The 24048-nt window shown below is 35.9% G+C and overlaps 1 protein-coding gene across 2 annotated transcripts in view; it reads left to right on the top strand.

The window, feature by feature from the left end:
- The window catches only part of DOCK2 (dedicator of cytokinesis 2), a 197745-nt gene that overhangs the window by 12548 nt on the left and 161149 nt on the right, over positions 1-24048 (top strand). Inside the window, exons 3-21 of one of the 2 annotated variants that reach the window (XM_080399958.1) lie at positions 885-925; positions 3606-3661; positions 4032-4128; positions 5752-5900; positions 7453-7588; positions 8511-8665; positions 9295-9376; positions 9868-10003; positions 10579-10654; positions 11653-11729; positions 12089-12214; positions 13059-13183; positions 16273-16371; positions 17837-17909; positions 17988-18091; positions 20237-20420; positions 20523-20620; positions 21888-21977; positions 22234-22334. In XM_080399958.1, coding sequence (XP_080256084.1) covers positions 885-925; positions 3606-3661; positions 4032-4128; positions 5752-5900; positions 7453-7588; positions 8511-8665; positions 9295-9376; positions 9868-10003; positions 10579-10654; positions 11653-11729; positions 12089-12214; positions 13059-13183; positions 16273-16371; positions 17837-17909; positions 17988-18091; positions 20237-20420; positions 20523-20620; positions 21888-21977; positions 22234-22334 — 2005 coding nt within the window. Of the gene's footprint in view, positions 1-884; positions 926-3605; positions 3662-4031; positions 4129-5751; positions 5901-7452; positions 7589-8510; positions 8666-9294; positions 9377-9867; positions 10004-10578; positions 10655-11634; positions 11730-12088; positions 12215-13058; positions 13184-16272; positions 16372-17836; positions 17910-17987; positions 18092-20236; positions 20421-20522; positions 20621-21887; positions 21978-22233; positions 22335-24048 lie in introns of both variants that reach the window. The other variant, XM_080399959.1, reaches the window with a different exon arrangement.

Raw genomic sequence — 24048 nt, 5'->3', positions numbered from 1 at the left:
ATAATATCTGTTACTGAAATTATCATCAGAAAACTTATGCTTTAAGTCATAAAATGCTTTCTTTGGGGTGAAATAGAAGTATTAAACAGAGTTGGATACTGTTGCTGTGCAGGTAGTGTTTCATGATGGAATTTGTGCACAGTGGACACAGCTTCTGCTGTAATTTAGTAAGGCTGAACTCTCCATTTTATGTTTTTGGTAGAAATTTATTGTGACTTAACTGGGGCATAGATGGAACAAAATCTGAATTAGGATTTTAATTCCCACTACTGCAATACTGCACCCTTTTCATTCAGAAAGGGTTTCTTGTTAAGAAGTCCCGTAATAGCTCTTCATTTTCTTGAGGTTCCAAATTGAACTTTACACTAGGAAGCTGGTTATTTGTGTTGGGTCCAAAAGCTATAATTCCCCATGGCAGCGACAGCTTACTCTTCTTACATTCAAGGAGGTTGGGTATGTAACAGCCACATACTGCATTAGATCAATACTACACCTAGAACACAACCGAAGAGCTTCATGCACTATCCAGTATCATGAGTGATCTTGGTTGATGGACAGATATATATGCTTGTGTTATATATTAATTACAAAACAACTTATCCTACCTTTTTTACGTGTCGTGTGTGTGTTAAACTTTGTGTAAGATTATCTGCACTTACTATGCAAGACTTGACAATAGACCATACAATCATACTTGCTAATGTGTGAGTCATGATAAATATGCTTCCTGATATTCACTTCTCTTTCCTCTATGTATTTTTGAAGGAACTATTAATTTTTAGACATCCTGTGCTAGATAGTTCTTATAGGAAATACAAACTAGGACTTTGGGTTTTTTTATGCACGTGTTCTGTCATGCTAAGTGTAACATTTCTTTCTTTTAGATTGGTACAAGGGCTATCTAGTAAGACATAAAGGATCAGAGGTAAGGTCATGTTCTTCATTCCTGTGAGTCTATTTTAAAGGAATCAACCCATGAAGCTGGGTTTTTTTCATATCCCTTACCAGTTAGTTCTATTCTGACATCTGAAGTCAGCTATCTCCATTCTCTTTCCTTTCAAGATGAATAAAATGATCAGCATTTGTCCTGGACAATGTTGGTAATAAAGTGATGACTGGGAGAAGCAGATGAATGAAAAAAGAAGTACTGTGTCTTCAGGTGATGAAGACATCATTTGAAATAACTTTTTGAGTTAATTTGCTGCTAGATGTGTCTGTTTCTGCACTTTTTTCTAAATAGTCTTTAGGCTACATTCAATATATACAGCTCCATGAGACTTAATTTCTTAACTATCTCTCTAATGTACAAAAAGATCAAATTAATAAAAAATAGGTCAATAGTCTTATACCTAAAGATGGAGAGCTACAAATGAATACTTTTCATCCTGGGTATGACAACTTCTGAGTTAAGTAGCAAGAAAATTACTTTTTATATTAAAATGCACTTTTCTAGAAGAAAGGTGTTTTTTGAAACCTGCTCTGAGTATCAGATTTTTTTAAGGAGCAGCAATGCAAAGGCATTTGAAGTTAGAGACTAATGCCTGTATTACAGTGAAAATGTTTTGTGAAAGTTGCTTCTCTGTAGCCTGGAAAAAGGATGTGCAAAACCTTTATAGCCACTTAAAAAGGGATATCTGGGGAGCAGAGGGACAGTTTTTGGCAGAGAATATGCCATCAGAAAAAAATCAGAAGAGTCTTAAGTTGTCTATTTTTACTTTATTAGAATTTTGTATTCAGTGGCTTGTAGGTATTCACAATAACTTGCATTAACTTAGAATAATTAATTTGTGTGCATTCTCAAACTGTATGTGATAGCAAAATATTTTGGTTTCATTGTGTAAGTATTAGATGCTTGATTTACTGTTTCATTTTGTTGCTCAATGAGTGGACATCCCAAAAGATAGATAAATGAGTAATTGTTTGTGATAATTATGCATAATTGTTTTCTCCAGACTTCTATCCGGTGTCTCTGTGAGCTCCAATACGACTGCATGGTATACCTTATTTGCTTGCTTCCATTTGTAGCTCATCACATATGAGATGGAAGCCAGGCTAGTGATAAGTTGGTTCGCCATAAGTTCTTGATACAGCATAATATTTCAGTGGAAGCTACTCAAAACAGTTGATCAGCTGGTTGGCCTGCAATACTTGAGGGTGGATATAAGAGAATGCCTAACCGTCCTTCCAGCCTGTCCAATACTCCAACTGTGTTTTAAATACTACCTTGACTTTCTTTAAACTCAAAATGCTATTTCTGGTTATTCTAATAAAAATTTTGTTTTAATTGATTGAAATTTAGTCTAAAACTAAAAAAGGAAAATAGTTACCAGAAGTAACCACTTTCTTTTAACTAATTCTTAAAATTGTTAAAGGCTTCAAGGTCAACATGTATGAAGTGTTTTAAGAAGTATTAGTAAGTTCACATACTGAGATTTCACTACATTTCCTATTAACGGGACCTTCTTCTTATACTTGGCTTCTTCACAGACTCTTTTGAACTTAAATCTTAATGAAAAACTGTGGAAGTGATAAGACATGACTGTTTTCTGATTCAGGTCCAGTGCTAAAAGAAGAAACTATATAAAGCTGTAAAAGCTGAAATCTAATTCAGAGAAAGGCTTTGTAAAGTACCACATATGGTTGTTGGTTATTAAATAGGGAAGAATCCAAGAAGAACCTAGTTTAATTACCAAGACTAGATTTGCAAGTTAATGTGGGTATTGTCATGGATAGATTGTGGTCAAACATTCCTTTAGCATGACTTAAAACATTTCAGTTACTGTAGAGCAAGGACATATCACATTAGAACCTTTTGTCAGGTGACTATTTTTTTCTACACAGGTCAATTAAAATAAATGTTGAGAATGTCATGAAATCTGCTGCCTCCTTTGCTACACCTTCGGGGGCATCTTCCTGCATGGCCCTAGGTAGTTCAAAATAAGACCATAATCTCAATTGCAGTGGTGCCCCATATACCTGGGGAGGGCTGAGAATTTATGGCTTTACTAAGCATCTCTCTTCCTTGTGTGTTGCAAATGAAAGGCCGTTCTTTTTTTCTCAAACCAATTTTAATCTTACGCACAGTGTTCTTGACTATCATACCTCAAAGTAAACTTTCAGTTTACTATCCTGCATGTCAGTGGCCATTTTTTTTAATTCATCCTGAGTGATTTTCCCTATCAGTATTTCTTTTAGTAGAGGCAATGATCCTTTATCAGTGTCCCTGGTAATACCTGGTTTGGTAATCAAGCTGATCTCTAAATTAGACTACATTGGTTTTCCTAGAATATGAAAGGTACGGGCTGATGCACAGAGAAAATGTTTCTTTACTGTATTCAAACTGTATGTGCTGTTTTCTGGGGGAGTAGATGAGGGGAGGGGAGTGGAAGATGGTGTTTCCTATGAATAAATGTAATTCTATGCATTCTATGTTCGCAGGAAAGGATACAACAATACTTCTAATATTTGTCAACAGAAATGCATCTATCTAGACAGAAAACTAGATAGCAGTTAATTTGGAGATTACAGTTCATGTCCATATTCATGGTTGTTACCTACAAGTTTTTGTAGAGTAAGTGTGGAATTCTTTTTTCCTCCTTCAACAGGGAATATTTCCGAAATCTTTCATCCACATCAAGGAAGTTACTGTTGAAAAGAAAAGGTATTGAATTTAACTGTTTTGTTACATTAAGGATCTTGTCTGCTAAAAAAGAAAAGTTTTAAGGCATTTATATGCCTTAAACCAGGGGTCCTCAAACTACGGCCTGCAGGCCAGATACGGCCCCCCAGGGTCCTCAATCCGCCCCCTGGTATTTACAGACACACACCCCCCCCCCCCCACCCCCCCCCATGGGGGCTGGGGGGAAAACCAAGCAGTTGCAGATGAATTCCTGCCACTTCATCCGCGCGCTGGCCCCCTGGTTAAAAAGTTTGAGGACCCCTGCCTTAAACACAGTAACTAAAATTTAAACCCATGAAAAGCAGTTAGCTTTTCTCATTTCACTGTGTTAAATTTTCTGATTCTTTCCTAGACATACGGAAAATACAATACCTGCTGAAATTCCTTTAGTTCAAGAAGTTACCACTACTCTTTGGGAATGGGGAAGCATCTGGAAACAGCTCTATGTGGTATGACATTTTTGCATGCCATGTATGGCCTGTTAATTAGTCCTACTTATGCATATTGAGTTCTTGTTTAAATGAGTGTCTTTTCTTAGATGCAGGGCAGGATATGGGGGGATTTAAGAAATTACTTTTTCATTACTGCTTAGATGGCTACTATTTCCTTCAATGGCTTTAAATTAAAAGGCTGAATTACTGCTGAGTGGTGTAATATCATGTCTTTAGTTTCAACCTTGAGTATCTTGTACACGATAATTTTTTCATAATTGTTCTTTGCAGAGCTGACAAGTTTTAAGATAGGAGTATCAAACATAACTAAGATGCATTTGAAAAAGATTCACCATGTTCTTGGGATGCTAGAAAAAAAGTTGTTCAGGGGTTACTGGGACTGTGTAGCTATTAACAATTGGCAATTTCAGGAAGTCAGACTTTTTACTTTCAATATCTTCATTTTACATTTCTTCAAGAAAAACATTTTCTTTTCTTCAACTTGGAGAAAAACATTTTTTCCTGTGAGCACTTTTACAGTACATAGAAGTGCAATGAATTTGGAGGTATTAGTCAAAATGGCCATTGTATCAGCATCTGTGTTCCTTGTAAGCAAGCAACCTATAGTCATGGTGGCCTTTCGCAAATGCTTGTAGTGCCCACAGCGTAGTACAGAACTGTAGCTGTGATTAATGATTTTTTAAAAATATCTTTTTATTTTAATTGGACCAGAAATATTTTTTTAGACCTCAACTATCCTTTATACATAACAATACCTGTCCTTGGACTACAACACTCTGAGAGACAAAATTTGAAATAAAAGGATAGAAAGCTAATTTTTACATTTGCATAATGGTAGATATTTTGCATGTTGTAATCCTACATTAATCCCCACTGATTCTAGTAAAATGTTTAACCTAAGTCTGATGGCCAAAGTCATAAAGTGTTGACTAGAAAAACCACCAAATGATGGTGAATTCTCTAGTACCTGAGTAGCCTTTCCTAATGGATAACCTGTTTCAACAGGTTGCACTCTGAGTGCTCCAGGATCCCAGCCATTGCATTTTGCTTTTTACTTGGAGCAAAAAAAATTCGTAAATATGGTGTAGTTTTCCCTCAACAATATCTTTTCTGAAACACATCACTCGTTAGCCTTTCTCATATTTAAGTCAACAATTAAAACTTTTCCTGTTTCAGTGAATGACACTGAACTACTTTAGTGACTTCTATTTATTCTTTACCTATCTCTTAAATGTGTTAATACCATAATCAATTTTTTTTCCCCAGAATGCTTTTAACAGTATCTCATACAGAAGTAAATTGCTTCTGTAATGTTTTCTCTTGATAAGACTTAATTAAAGAACTTTAAACCAGCACAACTTAATAAAACAAATATTGTCATTCCCTATCCCTATATGCACTGCTTAAATTTCTTGTCATTTATTTACGGTTGCATGGGAGAGCCTGTCCTTACAATTTGTGGCATGAGTGGAGGAAGAAAGTCAGACTCAAGAATTTGCTTAATTCTTGCTCCTGCAATCATTTAACATTAAATATGACAAGTCCTCTAACTGTCAAGGCCAATGTTTCACTACAACTTCAAGTTGAAATCTTTTTTTTTTTTCTTCTTTTATATTTTAGGCAAATAAGAGTGAGCAGTTCCAGCAGGTGCAGTCTATGATGTATGACTTAATGGAGTGGCGGTCACAGCTTCTGTCTGGGACTTTGCCAAAAGATGAGCTCAAAGAACTCAAACAGAAAGTCACTTCCAAAATTGACTATGGTAACAAGTAAGTGGCCTACGTTGCTTAAGGGAAACACTATTTCTTGTAAAGCACCCAGCTAGAACAGAGATGATGATAAAAGTTTCCTTTTTTGCAGTTTTGTAACTCTTTAACGTGAGATGTAGACATATTAAATCTTCCTTTTCAAATTTCTCCCTGCTGTTCCTGTGATAACAGTAGATACCATGTTGAAGTTTCTCATAGCAAATTGCTTTTTCAAAATATAGATATACTTGTTAATTATAGGTATATGAGCTTGTCATTGTAAAGATTTCAGGTCAGATAATTGGCTTTTATCTACATATAGCATCAGCATGCTGGGGACCCAAAACTCGTCCATCCTTCACTAACATAGCCTACCTCTACTAGTATTATGCTACTATTTCACAAGTGGTGCTGAGAGACCTTAGTGTGGAGGACGAATTGCAAATGTCTGAAGCATACAGAGCCTTTGCTAAAGGCGTCACACCACCCCTCTACCTTTGTGTTGTGTCCTGTGTCCGCCTCCCCAACCCTGCTGTTTTACTAGGGAATTTTCTGGCAGAACTCTGGTTCTGGTAATAGAAGTGAAACAAGCAAGGGTAGAATAGTTATCTGGCAAAACACCTTGTCTGCTTCTTGCTAATGAAAAGTCACTGCAACACAACATGTTTGGCAAAAATGAGGTTATGTGGGATTGAGTGGTGTTCCACCATCTGATAAAGGGGAAGAGAGAGTTTGGTAAACAAGCTTTCATAGTATTGGTTTTATAAGCATTGGAATCTACTTATAAACTGCATTTAGCTATTGCAAGTGACTGTGGTTACTGTGGCCTGAACACCTATATACGGCTGAAAGGCTTCAGTTACCTGTGGCTAGACACAAACAATGACTGTGAGTGTTAAGAAACTCAACATGTTCATTGTGATTTGGATGCACAGCTAAACTGTATTCTTACAGAACACACCATGCTATATGGAGCTGCATGGTCACTGCAAGACAGATACTATTTTGAAATATTCCAGTCAAAGAAGCCTAGCTCTGATTAAGACAACACTAATATTTCTTTGCACTCAGGCTTTTCTTTTCACGCTCTTCTCTTCTCTCCAAATCATGAGACAGCAAGCTTCTTCCTTTAGAGGAGTAGGGGTGGAGGGGATGTTTAAAAGGAGAACAGAGCATAGTAGTCGAGTAACGGGACAGGGAGGGTAAGAGCAACATAAAAGCAGAAGGTGACAGAAAAAACCCTAGGCATCTTGGTTACAAAGGTCATATGTTAAAAGCAAAAGAGATGAAGACTTCTTGAAGTCATTGAACATGGTGAATCTATTTTATGTGATAAGCATTGAAATGTTTTGGTGACATTACTATAAATTCCTAAAACAGGTAAATACTGTACAACAGCTTGAAAAGAACATGGTGGGGTTTAGTTAAATTTTTCTTCAATTAAATATTGTTGCCTGTATTTAAACTTACTTTATTGCTTTAAAACTTGAAGCATCTCCTTGTACGTTATATTTCTAAGCTTTATTTTACAGAAGGAATTAACCCTGCGATCATGCCCTTTGTATTTTCACAGAATACTTGAGCTAGATCTAATAGTTAGAGATGAAGATGGAAATATCTTAGATCCAGATAAAACCAGTGTCATCAGTCTATTTCATGCACACGAAGAAGCGACTAATAAAATCACTGAGCGAATTAAGGAGGAAATGGTAGGAATGACTGGCCAAACTTAATGCTTCCTTTGCTAAAATCAAAATGAAAAACCAATACAAGGGTTGAAGATGTAACCTTCTACTGGAGAAGTTGGTGGAAATTTTTGCTTCTGACTTAATTAAAAGTAAAGTCACTTTCATATGTTATAAATATGGCTAAGCCTCAAGTTGAGTGAGTTGGATTTGTGCACTGGATTCAGGCTGCGGGCTAGGCTGAAAGCCTGTGTCTAAAGCCGATTCTAAATCCATTCTTGGATTCCTAAATAGAAATACATCTCTTTGTTCCATCTGTGGGCTACTCAGTAGGCTGATTCACGTAGCGAATAGTTACATACTTTGAGTTCAGGCTGCAAGCTATGACTAACCAAGGCTCTTTTTTAGAGGATCTTGTGACAACACTGCTTGCTGTATGTTGCTGCTTGTTAGTTAGTCTGATGGAGTTGAAGAATTTAAGCTCACTAAAGAGAAGCTCCATGAACTCTGCATAATTTTGTGAACATGAGTATTAGTATGCCTAAGCAAAGCTGATGGGTGCATAAATTTCATCTTTTACAATGCAGAGCAGGTGACTACACTTTCTTGACCTTTTTGGGTTTGTAAGTTACTTGGGCTTTCCACCCATGAGAAAGTAAACTGTAATAAAGCAAATAAATCACTTGACAAAAGTTGGGCTGTTGTGACACTTCAGTAATGTGAGTGAGGGCCAGAAACTTATCTGCTAGTCATGTTTGTGGTATTAAATAATGCCTTTCAGAGGAGTATACAGGGCAATGCTATTTGCTGGAAACAAGTATCTTTATCCAGATTTTCTGTGATTTTTCAAGATTAACTGTTGCACATGATAGAAATTGAAACTGCTTGTAGTATTCCACCGTTTCAGTTCAAGGATCTGGCTAATGATTTTTCTCCTTCTGAGTAGTCAAAGGATCAACCAGATTATGCATCGTACTCCCGAATGTCTTCATCCCCCACCCACAGTCTATACGTTTTTGTGCGGAATTTTGTTTGCCGAATTGGAGAGGATGCAGAACTCTTTATGTCACTATATGATCCACAGAAATCAACAATTATAAGGTAAACTTTTTTTTTAAGCTGCAAATAGCAGCAAAAGGAGCTAGCCAAAGTGAAGTAAAATAGTTGCTAACATGCTAGTAATGCAGATAATATATAAGTAAAAGGAAGAAAACCAAAAGGAAAGGGAAGTGTGGACAGTTCTAGCTGTTGGTGGCTACTAAAGAATTCTAGGGTAAAGGATCCCAAATATGTTCAGTCCAGGAACTACCTATAAACATTTCAGGATTTTAAAGAAGCCTGAGACCACTTCAAAGTTAGGAGGTTATCCTTGATAGGGTATGTTGTCTAAAGTAAAGTGCTGAAGCAGGGGAAGGGGACAAATTAGGAGTAATTTATAAATGCAAAGGTAGATTAAGATTCTGTTGAGTATTCCTATCAAACAGACTATGATGATGGTAATATTTCCTCCAAAAAAGGTGCCATTGTGTCTTAGGTGCAAGTTATTTTTCAAAACTTACCGATGGTATTTTGTATAACATTGTTCTTGTCTTTTTAGTGTGGTATTTAAACTATCACTACAGACCATTGTCTGTTATGCAACCTTTGTTATGTACTGTGGTTTTTAATGTATTGTGAAAGGGAAGAACTTTTTAAATCACATGACAATAAGGTATTTGTCTTCAAAACAGTGAGAACTACTTGGTGAGATGGGGGAGTAAAGGATTTCCAAAGGAAATTGACATGCTCAACAATCTTAAAGTAGTATTCACAGTAAGTGTTTTCCAGTTAAACTTACTTCGTATTTACAAATTGGATTGTCTCTTCTCTGTGGTCAGAATCAGGACTCCTGAAGACTGAGCAAGACAAAGGAGAAAGCAGAAGTAATCTTAGAAAAAGAGTAAGATGACCAGTCATCGAGTGCCTTAAGGCAGTGACAATGCTTCAGTGTCCTTTTTTCAAATCAATTTGCTGCCCCATAAATGTACTGATGACTTATTTTTTTAAAATCTCCTGTACCTCTTGATTGCTACTGCTTTCTCAGTTTATCTTACCATATATTTTCTTCAAACTTAAACTGCCAGGTTTGTAATCCTTTCTGTTGTCTCAGTTTCTTTTGTTTTGCAGTGGTTTTTGGCATTTTCCCTCCCCCTTAATACCACCTTGATTACCAAGGCTCAACTAGTTACTGGAGGTCTTGTTTAAATTTCACAACTTGGTTCTTACCCAAGTAATATTTCTATTCTTTTTTGTTTGTATCTTAGGATCTTGGAAATAAAGACCTTAGCAGAGACAAAATTTACTTAGTTTGTCAAATAGTCAGAGTTGGAAGGATGGATCTCAAAGACAGTAACTCAAAGAAATACACGCAAGGACTAAGGCGGCCTTTTGGAGTGGCAGGTAACTGTCTCCTGTGCTATATCTGAAGCAGGATCAAAGTGATACTGGCCAACCCTGGAACAAAGAATCTCTACCAAGACATGTCAGAATACCAGACAGCTATATCAACTATTTACCATATTTGATTTTTTTTTTTAAAGTCCATAAAGACTGCACCTACCTTAACATTTTAGTTTAGATCAGAAATGTGGTTTAGAATTTAATTTCCAAATAATTCCTACTTACTGCTACACAGTGCAAACCAAAGCACAATACTAGAGTATATTAATAGAATTCCATGCAGATGGAATAAAACCATGTCCCAAGAGCACCACCAATGCACTCAAACCTGTATTCACAGGATTACACTAAAACTAGTCTGAAGTAATTCTCTCTTTACATGCCGTGTTTGTAGTGTGGACTTTGCACTGATGTTCTGCCCCACAAATCTAGCCCTGTTGGGCTACACTGCTTGCTAGTGAAAAATTTATAGTTATCTTGAGGCACAAGAACATTAGTGTCCATCATTCATAGGTAAGAGGAGTTATTTTGCAATGCTATTATATGTTTTGATGATTTTTCTTTTACTCTTCTAGTTATGGATATTACAGATATCATAAAAGGAAAAGCTGAAAGTGATGAAGAAAAACAGCACTTCATTCCCTTTCACCCGTAAGATAGTCATATATATGGGTTTTTTATATGCACAAAAATATTTCTATGTGCCTTTGGCTGTAACAATCTGTTGCATGTTTTAAGAAAAAAAGTTTTTCCTTTCAATAATTTTATGTTTTAATAGTAATAAGTATTTAAGTATCACTTTAAAAGCATTTAAGACTTGCCAGGGATTACATAGCATGTTAATGTACGTTTCTATGAATGTGCTCCTTCAGATAGCTGGTACCAAATCCTAATTAGTAAAACCCAAGTTAAATGGTTATACACTCTCAGAAATAAGCTTTAGAAGTATGGATAATTAGTAACTTGTGTACTTGATTCTGTTTTGAATTTGAGAAAAATCTGATTAAAAATTTGGTTTCACTTAAAAATTAGTTGAATTGTCACACACAAACTATTTTCAAAAGAAATGCTAATTCAGCTGCCTAAAAATGTGGCACTTGGAGATCAAATGCAGAAATACCAATATTCACTGGAAACATATTTATGCATTCTACATAGTGCTGCTGCTATATACTATGAAGAATAAACATAATTCTGAAAGACCCAAGTATGACACACTGGTTTATTACTTCATTCATTTACAATTGGATCCAACATACTTGTTGTGTGAGAATTTGTTTCTAGTTTCAAAAGTAGTCAAAGAAAAAATAAATTCATTCATTTGTCAGGCTGTTTATCAGGGAAAGCAGAGTGGACTGGCATGTTGTTGAATGCATTCACATTGTGCCTTCCTACAAAAAAAAGCTTTCATATTGTCACTGTCACAAAATGAGGTTCCTAAAGATGTTGATGGAACGTTTTTCACTTCAGTGTACACATAAGCTTAACGTGAGTGATCTGTAACTCTGGGTGAAAGACAATGAAATTACATAACATATAATAAGGTCAAGTAGTGCAAAAAGGACTCTGAGGCTGTTTGTCATCTGTGTTCTGAGTGGTGTTTGATATATTTAGCACTTAATTCCTAGTAGACATTGTTTCTCCTGCAGGGTAGTGGCAGAGAATGACTTTTTGCACAGTCTCCTAACCAAAGTCACTGCATCAAAAGGAGACAGTGGTGGACAAGGTAAAAATATATTTATTTATTTTTTTAAAGTAATGGTGTGTGTGCGTGTTTGCAACATAATTTTATATTGTTTACGTTTTAGAGAAAGGCTTTCATGTTAGAGACAGAGCACCACCATGGAGGTGGATCAACTTTGTAACTGGAAGTGGAAAATCATGAGTTTGTTGCAGATTCTTAGAGGTTATTTAAATTAGCAGCTACAGTTTTAGATTATAGAGCTTTTACCTAAAGGAAGTGGTGGAAGTGAATTCTTATTACTGTTATTTTGGTGGCTAGAAGATGCAATCATCTGAAGACAATTTTTTATTTTATTTTTTTTTTTTTACCATCAATATAATCTATTTTTTTTCTTTTAAAAGGTCTCTGGGTAACTGTGAAAATGCTTGTTGGAGATGTCATTCAAACTAGAAAGGACTACCCACATCTTGTAGACAGAACCACAGTTGTTGCTAGAAAGCTAGGATTTCCTGAAATAATCATGCCAGGTAGGAGGTGCTTTGTTCTGTAATAGGAATGGATCTGTTTTCATTCTCTAGGTTAATGAGCATGAGCAGCAGCCTTACTTACTTCTGTAATGGGTAACTCAGAGGCTCTTTAGAATTCACTCTTCATGGTAAGTTTTGTTCCAGTATTAGAGGCTTATATAAAATAGTGAAATCCTTGCAAAGTATTTTCTAGTACCTAAACAGAAAAAATAAAAGCAACAGAGTGAGGGATAATCCCAGCTCTTTTTACATAGCTTTTTTGTCTTGTAAGTAGATTATGGTGGATGCCTACTTGAATTTTAAATTAACCTTATTTTTATTGTAACTCATCACTATCCTTTAATAATAAAACATCTGCGTTAACAATTGCTTGACGTTTTTATTGATGATATTTACCAATTAAAGTTACTCACTGTCTGGAGTGCTCCTTCTTTAAAACAAACAAACAAAAAAAACCCCAAAAAACATTCCTGCCCTTACGAATTTAAAATCTTGATACTTTTAAAAGTAATTTTGTTTGCTGGACAAAACTAAAATATGAAGCTGCCTCTAGAGAGCTGTGTATTTAGCGAAAATTCAGTAATGGCCTCATTGTTACCTCACCAGCAGGTGTCAGTGCAGGACGAGAATTGTTTCCAGTCACTTTGAGGACATTTGGTTCGTGTCACATCACATCGTAGTATCTCAGCTAAGAATAACAGAGCTGAAAATTTAAATTAAGATGGAAAACCACCACATTTTTATCTGTTTCACTGCAGAAAATGAGATACTCTTGTGAAGTTCAGTTGACCCTATGCTCTCACAACATTTTCATTAATTTTTAACCTTTCAATTTCTCTTTCAGGAGATATAAGAAATGACATTTATATTACATTACTGTATGGAGATTTTGATAAATACAATAAAACTACTCAGAGAAATGTGGAAGTGATAATGTGTGTCTGTGATGAAGAAGGAAAAGTGATGCCAGTAAGTTTTCTTTTTCCTGCATGATGGACATAGAAATGAGTTGCATTTCAGAAGTAAGCCTTAAGCTTCTTACAGATTTTTATAAAATATCATTGTACAAAAACTTGCGGTTTCCTCACTTGTGTCATCTTCTGACATCTTGTGGGTGATAATTTTTATGATGTTTGAAGTGACGTATCTGTAAGTCCTACAAATATGTTGTATAAAACTGTAACGAGAAAAAACATTCAATGACCTATTTTAGCTGTGCCAAGGAACAAATGCTGCTTCTGACAATTACTGCATTTTTACTCTTGGGTTTTTCTTGTGGAAATCCCCAGAAGAATGCAATTTGCACATTAAAATGTGAGAAGTACCATTTTTGTTACATAACAAACCCATGAATTGTGCCAGGAAGATACTGTCGCTGTCCCTTGAATGAAGTACATGGCAAAAAAGAAAAAAATAGTGACAACAAAGGAGTGGGGACACAGTACATATGCAACATAAATATTTACAGTGTATTTTTGCTTGTCTGTTTCCATTGTGAACAATTTTTGCCTTTTCCTTAGGGAAATTTTTTGGGATTTTTGGCCGTTTCTTTTCTAAGCATTACACTGTTAGTAAAATCAGTACTGTGATCATCAGGGTGAAATCATAAAGTTACTTCTTGAGATAAAATAAAGACGGAGTAACTCATTGTAGTTCATGACTTGCTGAAATATGTTTATGATCTACAATTAAATGCTTAACCTAAAATGTAAATTTAAAGCTTGATTGAAGAAAATCCTAAAACCATGTAATACTTAGAGTCCACACAACAAATTGTAACCCTGGCTACAAAACACTACCTAATACCTATGACAATACCTAACCACATGATTTGCATGTATAGAAGTTAACTGTGTTGTGAAATCAGCTTCAGCAGCCTCTGTCTATTCACAGATATTACGCTTAAAATACATATACCAGAGTATTCTTTAAGAAATTAACCTCTTGCAATGCATTAAACCTTGCATTCCAATATGATGTATGTTCAGTTCTGCAGACACAGTTCCTCCAAATACTAGGAGAAAGCAGATTTGTCACTTTGTCTATGACCTCAAATATATGTTCCATTCATGCTTGCTTTCTGTGGGTAATAAGCCTATTTAAACAACAATTTTGAGGAGTTAATTGAAATGCTGTTAAGTGCAAGTAGTAACAAAAGTAACTGGATTTTCCCTGTAGCCCCCAAAAAATTAATGTATACCAATAAAGTTTCAAACCCATTGATTTTAGATTAAATATTTCTAATTAACCATGGGTTGAAACAGGTATATGTTCACTAAACAGGAAAGTGGTTGGCTCAGTTTAGGTGTCAAACTAGTTTCATTTGAAGAGCTAGCACTAGATTTACTGTAGCAAGTACAAGGCCTTTTGTTGCAAGTTAGAGTCACAGAATACGTTCAAACAAGTTGCTGCATAAACCTTGAAAAAACTCCATTCAGGCAGGTGAGACATACATTTCCTCAGTTAAATCATCCTGACCAGACCTTACAAATCATCTTCAGGTATCAGCATCATACCCATGGCGTCACAAGGCATTCTGATGCTTGAAGCAGATTTCCAAGATTCACTGGATTTTCAGCAGGAAAATTGCACATTTTCAGTAGCTAGTGTAACCTTATATAGGGTTAGTTTCATCTGTTTCTTCAGTAGATAATTTAGTGTTCGCTTTTCTCATGCACTTAAATTTCATGTCTGACGCCTGGTGAGGTGTCAGTGATCTTGCCCCTTCGATTATCAGCATTAGCACTTATTCTACATGTACAATTCTCCACCACAGTCAGCTTAGGGAAGACAGATCTAGGCCAAGTCTCCTCACAAGCTTGCTAAACAAACTGAATTCCTTGGTTACAACAAGTTTTTTAAGTTGGTTCTTTACTAGTTCTGCTAGCCATTAGGGAATGGGACATTCTAGATGCAGACAAAATGCAGGAGGGCGTAACGTCAGTGCCTCTACAACATTCAGTTTGGAACATTTAGTCACTACAATGTTTAATCATCTCTGGTATGCAGCCAAACACTTGTGACATTCTGCTGGAATAGAGTATTTTAAAGTAAATGGAGAAGTAAATAGAATAACCAAGGTAGATTTATTTTTGCTTTGTGTTTCTTCTACTAATTGAAATGGTGCCTTGGTTACCGAAGTTCATCAATTTGAGGAGAGAAATCAAGTCTAAACTGAAAGAGGGTAGATTTAGAATAGATGTAAGGAAGAAATAATTGTGAGGACGGTGAGGCGCTGGCCCAGGCTGCCCAGAGCAGCTGCGGGTGCCCCATCCCTGGGTTGCTCAAGGCCAGGCTGGACGGGGCTGGGAGCAACCTATCCTGGTGGAGGGTGTCCCTGCCAGTGGCAGGAGGTGGAACTTAGATGGTCTTTAAGGTCCCTTCCAACCCAAACCATTCTATGATTTTTATAGGTGTTCATCACTCAGCTCTTCTTACAACCCACGGTGTAACTCCTGTAAAATACAGTTTGTGGGTAGGTCCAGTATAATTATGGGGGAAGTTTATTTTCATTACTTTCAGAAGCGTGGAAAATGCTGTATCTTAATATTATTGCTTCCTCTCTGTTGGTGCTTTAATTATTTATTTTGAATGATGCCATATCCAAATTCAAACCTGTTTGTTAGAGACAGGCCTTCATGCTCCGTGTTATATGCTGGCCTTCAACCTGAAGCTTTCATGTGGTGCCTCCAAGGGTTCCAAGCTGGAGCTGCGCCACCCAGCCCAAGCCGTGGAGCTTGTTAGCTGGGGAAAGGCTCGCCTTAGCGCCAAGGCCTGGGTGCCTTACAGGTGGGAGCTGTGCCTTCTGCACTGCTCCTGGCTGCCATGGCGGGTTTCTGAGGGCAAAGAGAGCGGAGCAGTGTGTGTAGCTGGAAGTGAGGGTGGGGCTGCACTGAGGTAAAACCGCTGAGGTAAAGCTGCTGCCTGCAGCCAGGCCAGCGTTCCCGGAGGAGACTCTCCTTCGATGGCTTGCTTCTTTCTTTGGTTTTGCTGAAGTCATAAAAATTTACAGAGGTCAATGAACCACTAAGCACTGTTTCTTTCCTCCTTTTTGTAAGAATGCTGTTTGCTTGGGAGCGGGGGACAAGCCTGTGAGTGAATATAGATCAGTCCTTTACTATCAGGTCAAACAGCCACGTTGGATGGAAACATTAAAGGTATGGCGTAGATACTATTTACTTGCTTTTTTTTCTCTTAGTTTCTTGGTACCTTACACAGAAAAGTTGCACAGCATCAGCTTTTTCAAAAAAATACTTTGGTCCTGAATACAGCTAGAAGGATAGAGCCTTACTCATACATCAGTAATTACAGAGATACGATCACTGAGGCTTATAATTTAGCCTAGAAAATTATATTAAGATTTTGTTTAGCCAAACAAATGAGGTTATCTGAGATAACCTTATGCCCTAACATGTCTCATCAAAAATTAAGTATTGCATTTATTCTATTCTGGTGAAATGGTGGAGATGAGGAACTTCAACTGCGTCATTTAAAAAAAAGAACTCTCGCCCCCCAAAAAAAAACCTCCATCCAAAAAAACACCCCAAACTAAACCAAAACCCAAATACTACCCCCCATACTGTGATTTTAGAGAGAAAAAAAGTCTTGGATTTCTTTAGGACACGCCAATATTTAATCTAGCTCTAATGGTTTTGATTGGAAAAGCTCCCCAGAGTAGTTTATACAAAGCATATCTCATGCTTGTTAGCAAGCAGGGTGGTTTTTATTTAAGATGACTACTGAAGGCGGTGTTGCTGTGTATGACAAGCCTGTGTTGCCGAGACTGAGCAGGACAGGAATGGAACGGAAATTTGAAACAGAAGCTTATGTGTTGTTTTTGAAACATTGACACAGTCTGTTTATTCTTTACTGTACTAGTTTCTTTTTTGAATTATTCTGTAATTCAGACTTTTATACAGAATCATTAACAATAGATCAATTTGAAAAGTGTAGTTTATGTGAAGGAGTGTTATGCAGTAAGGTTTGTAAAGGGAAGTTGTGAACGAACACAAAAGAGTACAGGTCTTTGAAGTTTCAGAACTATAAATTTGATCATGTAAAAATGTGGATTTTTTCTTATGCAGTTGGTCTTTTTTGTTGCCTATTTGTTATAAGTAGGCATGCTACTTTAAGAAGAAAGCACTCATGAGTTCCTGGGATTCTACTCAAGGCTTTACAAGTAATTTAATCACAAAATTTTAGACTTCTCATACCTTTTCCACCTGTTTGCATACACATAAATCAACAACCAATTTAGTAATGTGGAAGCTTTGTAGTCCAGAGGTGTTGCATAATTCTATATGGTTTAACAGTGTAAGTAATAAGACTGCAGTATGTTTATTTTCTAGTGTACAAACACCTGTGTGCTTTAACTTACTGGGATCAGTGCTTTGTTTTTTTGGTGGTGCTAGATTTTGAGCAAATTCTAACAAACAGTTGCTTACCAGCCACCACATCTGCTACTGGATTCAGGCTCAATAGTTTTAAGTGGTCTGTGAAAGGCATTACAGACCCAGCAGAAATGGTGCTCATTTATCCTAAAATAGGAGTTCATTACATGTGAAACCACCTTCCACCTCTGTCTTCCATAACTCTACTGATTATTTTCTGATTTTACAAAAGGTAGCAGTCCCTATTGAAGACATGCAAAGGATACATCTGCGCTTCATGTTCAAACACAGGTCATCTCAAGAGTGTAAGTAGGGAACTTGTACCAATTGTGAATTCTAATTCATTGATAGACAGTCTTATCTGAATGTATTATGCTTTGCAGCTAAAGATAAAGGAGAAAAGAATTTTGCAATGGCCTACATAAGACTGCTGAAGGAGGATGGAACAACTCTTCAAGACGGTATCCATGATTTGTTAGTCCTAAAGGTATTGGATCATTTTTTTTCCTTTATTCTCCCATGAGGCCCCTTTTTTTCACACTGTTGTCTTTGACTGCATTGTTTATTATCTTAGTGATAGATTAATTTTAATATTATACCAAAGGTAAATAGTATATTTATCATCTGAATGAAAAAAATATGTAACTTGTTCCAGTCAGTGAACATTGCCCTAAACTTTTGTTAGAGACACATTATGTAAGCACAATAAAAAATGATTATTCTTCCTACTATTTTTACTGCAGTTTGTGTTTGGGGTTTGTTTCTCTCTCTCTTTCTCTCTCTCACCCACGACACCACCACCACCACACACACACACCCACACACCCACCCCTCTTTGAAGAATAGTGTCTAGCAGGAACTAAGAACCAGAAATAATTTCTAATATAGAAGAAATTTTATTTTAGGTATCTCTTAGTTCACTTTTCAGTAAACTAGTTTGCTGTAACATTAATGGCTAACGAGATGCATAGAACTAAATCAAGTTGTTTAGGTAGTCCAACAAAGATTAATGGCAGCATATAGTTATTTATCTTCTCTTCATTGATATGAATATTGACGAACATTTAGACTGGAAGGAAAATAAAGATTGCGGTGTATGACACTCTGGTTAATGATGGTTATGAAGTTCCATCTAATTCATTCCTACATCAATCTGGTAATTTTTCCTTAAGTGACAGCATAGATGAGAAATGCTAAATGGAGTTGACCTAGTTTATATTTGGAAGAAATAGATTTTCAGACATATGTTTGCCTACTCTAATATTAAAAGCAGTAATTGTAATCTGTACATGTTTTAAACAGTCATACATCTGGCCTCTAAAAATAATTAATTTGAAAACTGCAAAGTTTATATAGTGTACTTTATTTTCGCTGCCTTCAGGCACTGATTTTTTTTTGAGAGATTTTTGATCAAAATGTCAAGTGTTTTCCCTAGTGTCTGTCTAACTTGTCTCAAAAGGAGGAAGTCAAGATTCTGTTCTGGTTCCAGAAATTCTGAAAAGTACTTGTTAAGCAACTTAATACAGTCATAAAAGTTAGTAATGCTGTTTTGTGGTGTAAGGGTTTTGCCTTTTGTTTGTCTGTGTCTCTTTACAGTAAATTTTTAACCTTACTTCTTGTTTGATAGAAAGTAGAGACTGTGCACCTATGGTCACTGAATCAGATACAAACCCCAGAAGTTAGAAAATCATTCTACATTATGGATTTTGTAATTCCTTGTTTATGCACAATTGTAGACTAAGGGGTCATTAATTGAGTCAGATCTGTTGTGGTGTTGTAGCTTTAAGTGACAGAGCTTATAAAATGATTGGGGAAATTTTCTTGAGTAGTTTTGTTAAAGAAAATTTATATTCCCTAAACAGCAAACGGTATGATTTTTATTGTCTTTGTCTACAAACTGCTTTCTTGTTTAGGGAATGAATCAAAAATTGAGGCACAAAAATAATATCTGTGAGGGTTGTGACATGAAACTTGATGAAATAGAGGAGGGAGAAATACCTGTTTGCTCTCGTTTTCTGTACTGGTCATTCTACTGAAAAGCATAAATTCTGTGATATCTGTGTCACTTAGTTACTGCAGCATATTGTCTAATTTAAAATATAATCTTACCATGCCCTGAACTTTTATGTTAGAGGTCCAGGTCCAGAGGTATTAAGTTATAATGGGTATATCACAACACTGCTGCTATTGTTTCCCTGTTCGGTCCCATTTTCTATTCTTAAATTGTGTGCAGACACCGTAACGATGTTGCTTATATCCTGTGTATAGACTTAAAGGTGATGCTCATTAGTCTATTGTGTTCTGTGTGTATTGACATTTTAATGAGAAATCCACTTTTGTTACTCTGCCAGTGATGTCACAACTCGTATTGCCTTACTGCACCTTAAAACACATACCTTTATAATTTCAGTGCAGTAGTTTCCCTGCATGTTCATTGCAGCCTTTTTTGCTGATTAACATTGACTCTTGGTTTAGGTGTACAAGCCACGGTGGGAGTATCCTTTATGCTTTGGTGTATGCGCTAAAGTCTGTAGAAATGTAGGGGTTTGCTTACTTTTGGAGAAAGAACAAAGTAAGTCTAATTTTAAATCCTGCTGTGTGAAATATGTAATAAATAGTTGTTGTTTTTCAGGGGGACAGTAAAAAAATGGAGGATGCTAGTGCTTATTTGACATTACCTTCTACACGTCAACACACAGAAAATAAAGGAGCAACCATTGTCAGGAACTCAAGTATTGTAGGCGGGCTTTCAGTAAGCTCACGAGATGCATTTTATATTTCAACTCTTGTTTGTTCTACAAAGTTAACTCAGAATGGTATGTATCTTCTAAACAGGTAGAAGTTTGTGCAAATGTCTGTTTTCTAAAACAATAAATCACATTTTAAGTTTTAATTTCTGTCCATTTATTTTTTTTTAGTGGGATTACTAGGTCTCTTGAAATGGCGTATGAAGCCAGAGCTGCTTCAGGAGAACCTGGAAAAACTAAAGATTGTGGATGGAGAGGAAGTTGTGAAGGTATATCTTTATATACTTATTCTGATAATAGTCATTCTTCATGTCTTTTCATACCATGGCAGAGAAAAAGAAATGGGAGTGTCAGTTACAGTAAACATAGGAACTTAAGGAAACCTGTCAATTATATTTTCTTTAATGAGAGTCATTTGGTCTAATGCTTTTATTAAGGATAGTTTGCAAAAGACATGAGCAAAGGCCCTCATTGGAGGGAGCAAGGAAGCAGACATCTGGATAGGATTCTACATAGTCTCAGCCATCTTCTGCTTGTTGCTCCCAAACATCTCTGGTATTGGCTGCTTTTAGGCTGTGCAGGTTTGCAGGATTACTAGTCAAACCTGCCTGTAATAAATTTATATTATTTTTTTTCTGCTTTCTGTTGTTTTATTTGGCTGGAAATTTTGTGCATGAATGGAGAATTTGATACAGAGAATAGTATTTGGAGTCATTGCTGCTTTGGTCAGGTGCTTAAGTCACAGATAAACTTTAATTTTGAGCATGCACAGAAAATTTTGTTTAAAAACTTGATAGGGTATGAAGGCAGTAATTGTAATATTTTCCACAATCACTGTTCAGCTGTTTGCTTTTGCCCATCTGAAAATTTACAATTCCTACTGCTTTCTTTAGAGTTCTTAATATTATATTACACGTTGATAGTTTTTTTTTAAAAAAGTGTAGTATGTACACAGTGAAGTGCTTTCTTAATGTAATGAGTATAATATGGATAAAAACCTGTTAATATTTTTGAAAATGGCAGACACTATTACATTTGTGTCACACATCAAATATAAGCATTAGATGCCTCTCTGGAGAGAGGGAGGAAAGAGAACTTAATAATTTTATTTATCTTATTCATTTTTAACCAAAGAAAGATTTGGGTCTGAAGTCAGTGGGGTACTTTGATTTAAAGTGGGCTTTGAATCAGACCATAGAAGTGTGATATATGTTTTTAATGATCATATATATGTGAAAATAGCAACTACTAATCTGTATCACTAAGGAACTAGGAATGCAGTTTTAGTTATGTCATTTATACAATATTTTTAGCTTTTCCATAAGCTTTGAGCTAAATATATTAAGTATTGCTCATGTCTGAAGATGTAGATTCCTAAAATTAAAGAAACTAAAGAAAAGAGAAATGTTTTTAAGTGATGTTTCAGTGAAGGCCTTACATTTCTAACTTCAGAGAAACCAAGTCTACTATCTGAAAATTGACTTGAGAGGTTTTCAAGTTGAATTGGTTGCCAATTTTTTGTTTCATATTCTATAGTTTCTCCAAGATACACTGGATGCCCTGTTTAACATCATGATGGAACATTCCCACAGTAATGAGTATGACATCCTTGTCTTTGATGCACTGGTAAGAATCAGCACAAAAGGATTTTATTTGTCAAAGTGAAGAACACTATAATTTTTAATGAGCTATCAAGTCATTTAGTTCAGGGAATTAGTCTTAAAATTTCTACATAACAGATGGAATATTACTGTTTGACTGAAAAGCAAATTTCATTAAATACTCCTAAAGAGTGAATTATAAAGAAATATTTCAGCTGACTAATATTTAAATTCAAAATGCAACTTTATGAAAAATGCTAATCATGTCCATTTCTTTTCAGATATATATCATAGGACTTATTGCAGACCGTAAGTTTCAACATTTTAACACTGTTTTGGAAGCATATATCCAACAGCATTTTAGTGCAACATTAGCATACAAGTACGTTTGTTTTACCTTTTCTCTTTTTTTTTTTTTTTTCTAAACTTCTACCATTGCATTAAAGAAAGTAAATCCTGCTTGTGACTTTTCTGATGTAATCAATGATTACTGTTGCTTTGCTGGTGCTGTTTGCTTAAGTAGAAACAAACCTGCCTTTGAGACACACACATGATTATAAGTAGAGTTAATTGACAAAAAGTAATTGATTTGGGGTTAAATGATTCTTTGGAATTCATTTTCTCACCTGGATTTTGCTGTGTCTGAGCATTTCACCTGTATTTTATCAAATTTATCAAAATATACTTTGCTGTAAAGCCTCTCCCTTTATATTCCTGGCCTTAACCTGAACTGCATTGAGAACTAGAGGATGTCCTTCACCCATTTATATAGGTTTCCACTTATTCTTTTTACAGCAAATAAACTCATGGGGGAAAAAAAATGGGAACTTTCAATTCTTCATATGCAGTTCACAGTCTGATTTTGCACCAGGAGGGAATCAGTGAAGTGAACTGGAATTTTGATATTTGTTTACATGGTCTGCTGTGAACTGGAGTCTTAGTATTTGCTACATGGTCATGCCACCAGTCAGGTGGACGGACTTTTGGTGGTGGTGTTTTTTAAATTATTTTTGGAGCTTCCAGATAATGTCCAGATGGGAAGACATGGATTCATAGAAGAGAATAAAAAATGTGGAGACATATTTTACAGTAAATTTAATACTGGATTCCTACTTTATTTAAAACAGGTTTTGGCGTATGATTGTAGGATAAAATTGCTTTGAATATGAAGAAAGATAACATCTTCAGTTAGTGCTGATCTCGGGGAAGTGTTATAACAGAATAGATGTATTTTTGTCGTTTAACTGAAGTGTTGTTCTGGCAGCTTTATGGGGTGACAGATTGAAGAACTTTAATTTGGGATATGAATAATAAATGAAAGACCTTAGCTGAAGGTTTGGAGTAGTTGAGGATACCTTGTCATGTCCTGTGCTGAAACTGAATCAGTTCCAACTCAACAGGAAATGTCACATGGATCATACATTAAAATATAAGCTTGGTAGAACTGAAAGGCAGTAGTGCACAATCAATCCTTTCTCACGTTCTAGGGGAGCTGAAGTTAACATTACTGGGCTCAGAAAGCTCAAGTACAAGCTACAATGCCCTTCTTTAACCCTCCTTTAACCCTCCTTCACTCCATATGTGATAAGCACATGTAATTTCATTCTTTATATTATTGTGGGAGAAGGTTGAGTACAGAACCTCTCATGGCAGCCTTAGTTGCTTAAAATATTTCTAAGATTTACTTGACTGGGAGTTTATGATGATTTAATCAAAGTGGCAGAGGCAAAATAATGTTTATGATCATTCCCCAGGTCTTGAGTTTTCTTGTCATCATTGGTTCCATGCACATCATGGAAGATGTACTGTGTTTCAGGAATCATTTATGAAATAAATAAATAGCTGTCTGTGGCCAAACTCATAGTTAGGAGATGTCATGTCCCAGAAGTATTGTGACCATGTTATATGGTATTTTTGCCAAACCATTAGGTATTTATTCAGTTATTATTTAGTCATCCATTTGTACCTACCTTTCATAGAGTTCTGAGAGGACTTAACATTCAAAGTTGAGGGACCTTGAATGGACTTCTGCATAAAATTGGATAATTTTTGTTCTATCTCAGTACAAAGATGTGAATTCAGAGAAGCAATAAAAA

This window comes from Falco punctatus, assembly GCF_963210335.1.
Source record: "Falco punctatus genome assembly, chromosome: 8".
NCBI lineage: Eukaryota > Metazoa > Chordata > Aves > Falconiformes > Falconidae > Falco > Falco punctatus.
This window is presented reverse-complemented; position numbering and strand designations above follow the sequence as displayed.